This window comes from Capsicum annuum, unplaced genomic scaffold, assembly GCF_002878395.1.
Source record: "Capsicum annuum cultivar UCD-10X-F1 unplaced genomic scaffold, UCD10Xv1.1 ctg74655, whole genome shotgun sequence".
Classification (NCBI taxonomy): domain Eukaryota; kingdom Viridiplantae; phylum Streptophyta; class Magnoliopsida; order Solanales; family Solanaceae; genus Capsicum; species Capsicum annuum.
The window spans coordinates 60-4,173 of record NW_025884784.1 but is presented as its reverse complement, the minus strand read 5'-3'; the positions used below and the strand labels follow the sequence as shown (position 1 = coordinate 4,173).

At 30.0% G+C, this 4,114-nt stretch overlaps 1 protein-coding gene across 1 annotated transcript; it reads right to left on the bottom strand.

Annotated features, from left to right (window-relative positions):
- Window positions 1-2,305: 2,305 nt before the first annotated feature.
- Window positions 2,306-2,794, bottom strand: LOC124894488 (probable WRKY transcription factor 11). The gene is made up of 2 exons (XM_047405147.1): window positions 2,594-2,794; window positions 2,306-2,509 (listed from the first exon to the last, which is right to left on the bottom strand). Exons 1-2 carry the CDS (start codon window positions 2,792-2,794, stop codon window positions 2,306-2,308), a joined length of 405 nt encoding a protein of 134 aa, XP_047261103.1.
- Window positions 2,795-4,114: the final 1,320 nt, after the last annotated feature.

Below are 4,114 nucleotides of genomic sequence, written 5' to 3'. Positions count from 1 at the left end.
TTTAAATGTGTTATTAATTTTGATTCAATACTAGATATTAATGTAATTAAATAGGCTAGTTTTTGTGGATTTTCTTTTGTTTTATTTAGACTTATATATTCTGAATAATTACTAATTAACGATTTTTTAATTTTTCTAAAAGCTTCTCTATTTTTAAATGGTCTTCGCATAATTAATTTATTATAAATCTAACTCTAACTCTAACTCTAACATATATCTCTTCCGCACTGTTTAACTTGCTGTGCTCTGATACCATTTGTAGGGGGGTGTGCGGATTTGATAGGTATAATAGATTCACTAGAACTTTTGGTGGCAAAATATATATGTGTATATATTTATTTTTACATTGTTATATTAAAGTGTAAAAGATTTTTGAAAAGTGATTTAAACTTTTACACTTTATAAAAAATCTTCGCAATAGATAAACTCATTTAGTTTTAAATAATCAAACGTTAAACATGCGAAGCACGTGCGATTAATATTAAAAGTGTGAAGGGCCTTAAAAATATTGTTTGAACTTTTTTTCCTTCATTAAAAGTCATTGCTTTAGACAAAATTATCTTTTCACTATTTTTTGTTAATATTTAAGAGTTGAAATTTAATTAAATATATTTATGATAAAACATTTTTCTTATTAGAAGCCATCAAAATTAATGACAACTAATACTTTTTCATTAGTTTAAGAATTCTAAATCAATTAAATTTGACTTTAAGAAGATTTAAAATGTGTATAAATCTAAACTACAATATATTAAATCCATTAACTACTTAAAACTTTTGCTGGTAAAATATATATGTACTTATAATAAAATATATGTTTTGGACTTTTTGCACTTCATTAAAAAGTCTTCGTAATAGATAAAATCGTCTAATTTTAAATAATTAGAAGTTACACATGCGACGCACATGAGGCTAAACTAGTTATATTAAAAAGGAGATATAATAAACTACACCTATTATTTATAGAGTATCATCATATTCATATCTAAACGCCCATTAAAAACCTTTTGCACATGGTAGTAATATCTAAACGCCTATTAAAAACCTTTTGCACATGGAGTCAAATATTGCGAAACTCTTTTTTTTCTGTTTCAACCCCTAAAATCTTTCTCTAGTATATAACAAGTCCAATCCCACAATTACTATTATCTACTCCTAACCTCTTATCTATTTCAACTATAATTTCCCTCGTAACTTTATCCAACTCTTCCCTAAGATATGCTGTATTTTCCACTTTCGTGGTTACTCGGACGAGTTGAAAATACACGATACTTATCATTCAAATAACCTTTTTCTTGTCCTCCCTTCCCCCGACCTCACCCTCTTTCAGTTCACTCCTTCTCTTCTGCTGACCCAAAAGACATCATTTGAGAAGTGTGCCCTTTTATCGCGACTTGCTTATGACGATGTTCCTCTTCATAGGTCACAATTAACATCATAGGATCATCCATAGCCCTCTCCACATGCTTCTTGTTGGGCATCCAAGGAAACTGGTACACTTGTAATAGACCCTGAATTAAAAAATAAAATAATTTTTATATTAGATTTGATCCGTTCATTTTACGTGATATATATCAAAATTAACCGTTTTGATTGATGCGTTGTCATTACCGTGGGTGTGGTGAACCCTTAATCAGCTCCTGACCATACTTCTTCCATGAACACTCATCTGCTGGTATATCAGTAATTTTTAAACTTATTACTGGAGTTCTTATTACTTTCCTAGGAAAACTTTCCCGTTTGAAAAAAAAAACATAAAAATAAATAAATCAAAAATGTTTGCATTTATTAATAATAAATAAATGTACATTTCAATCTGCAAAGGTGGATGTGTTGGTGTAGCAGTCATGCTCATCTCATGAACTAGCCTAGTATGATTCATATCTCTTTTATAATTTATAAACCATCATACATGAGCAAGTTTACACAATACATATTTGATAACTAGCGACTACGAGTCATTTTGGGATTTCCAAAAAAAAAAAGGCTATACAATGACTAAAACTTCCTCCATATGCGAAATCTATACAAAGTTCCAACCACAAAAATCTACCGTAAGCATTCCTGATGTTTTTAGAAACGCAATAAATGTGAACAAAAATAGAGAAAACAAAATAGCATCAAAGACGACAAATAGAAAAACTAACCTTTTTTCGCTAGAACCATCACCAGATTGGTCTTGCTCACAACATCTTTTTCCAGTGGCAGATGACTATTTTTCTGCGGAAACAGCTTGTGCCATTGGAAGCAACGGAGTGGGAGAAGAAGAAGAAGGAGGAGCAATATTCACGATACTTCCACTCACTTAGCCTGTAATAAACGAAAGGAAGGAAGAAGATCTTATCCCATTCTTCATGCTACCAAAATCATCTTTCCATTTCATATCACCAGCACCACCAGCAACAACATTAACACTTGGCACCCTGAAGCCAAGTGTTAACCCTGTCTGTACCGGCATCACCACTAGCGCCACTACAGACAACGACATTGATGCCAGTGCTCTCTCTTTCTCCATATAACCATACGATAAAGAGATAACGAAGTAAGTGAATCATGAACCTAAACCTGAGCCTTAGATTCAGCCTGTCTAAACCTGAATAGGACCACAACGGAACCTAGCATGACCAGTCCGTCCCACCACAGCATTAGCCTTATTCAATTTTGCAACAGAAAAATCAGTTATCTCATGACAATCCACCTGAACCACCGATTCCTTATCTACTAACTTGATCAAATGCTCCATTGTTTTCAACTTGGTTGAAGCAGCTTCTTGAAAGGCTAATTCCTTTTTCATTTTTTAAAACACAATCAAATTTTTTTAACCTAGATTTTATTTACAATGAGAAGGATGAAAATAAACCAGAAGATTGGGCAATATATAGGTGAAAAAGATGACCGGTTACCTAATTAATTGGTTGCTAATATAACCGGCTAATTAAGCAAGTCAAATTTTTATGATCGGACGATTTAGATTCATTTGATAGTACCTATGTAATAAAGAAAAGGACAAAAGATATAACTCACATTCTTTGCCACTATAAAAAAAATGGTAAGATTCATTAAACGTAAAACCATTATGACTCTAGTTTTCTTTTTTGATTAAATGAAAGTACAATTCTTGATGCATAGGGTACAATATAATATGCATAATTTTTGAATTTTTAATGATTTTGTTAAAGAACATCTGTATTTATTCTTTTGGTAGAAAAAGACAAATAGAGGATTGAGTTCTATTTAGGCATGTCATAACTGACTTTATCACATAAAATCTAAATCAGATTTATATAATCTTTGCTCAAATCTTCTCTTGATATTTGAGTCTTTAAACTTCATTTTCACATGAAAGATTTGATAGATGTTTGTAGTTTGATTTTAATCAATTATTTACAAAATTATTATTATTATTATTATTATTATTATATCAATTTTTTGATTATTCAATTGTACTAGTTTTACCAGACGTGCAATGCACGTGTACCTCACGTCAATCAATGTTTCACATACTACTTATTATACCTTCAAACAGTTCTATTGTTTTTATTTGTTTGCCTGTAATAAATATTAGGCGACTTGAAACTGAAAGTGAAACATGAAAATATTTTAATAATGGAGAATCCATTATCAACTATTGATTATGCCTATGAAAATGTATGACCTGAGAATCCCAATACAAATCCTAATAGAATGCTCCTACGAAGAAAAAAAAAAACATTCAAAATTTCATGGACATTGTCTTACTATTTGTTAATTAGGATAGTAAAATTGAACACATTGGTATTTTTTATCTAGAGACCTACTAATATTTAGAGATTAATTTGATTAAAAAATAAATTCAAGACCCGATACAAAATTTAAATTAGGAATAATCTCAAGTTCAACCACTAAAAAAAGGAAATAGCCAAGTGCGCAAGAGAATTCTCATTAGTTTTTTTTTTTTTAAATCTTCTCTTCCTTGTAATTTATTTTTAATTATACTTTAATAATTTCCAAAAATCTCTCCTAATAAATATTTATGTTCATATTTATGTGCTTACACTAAAAAATATGTTTATGTTCACATTATTATATTAAAGAGTGAAAAATCTTTGAAAAGTGATTTAAATTTTTACACTTC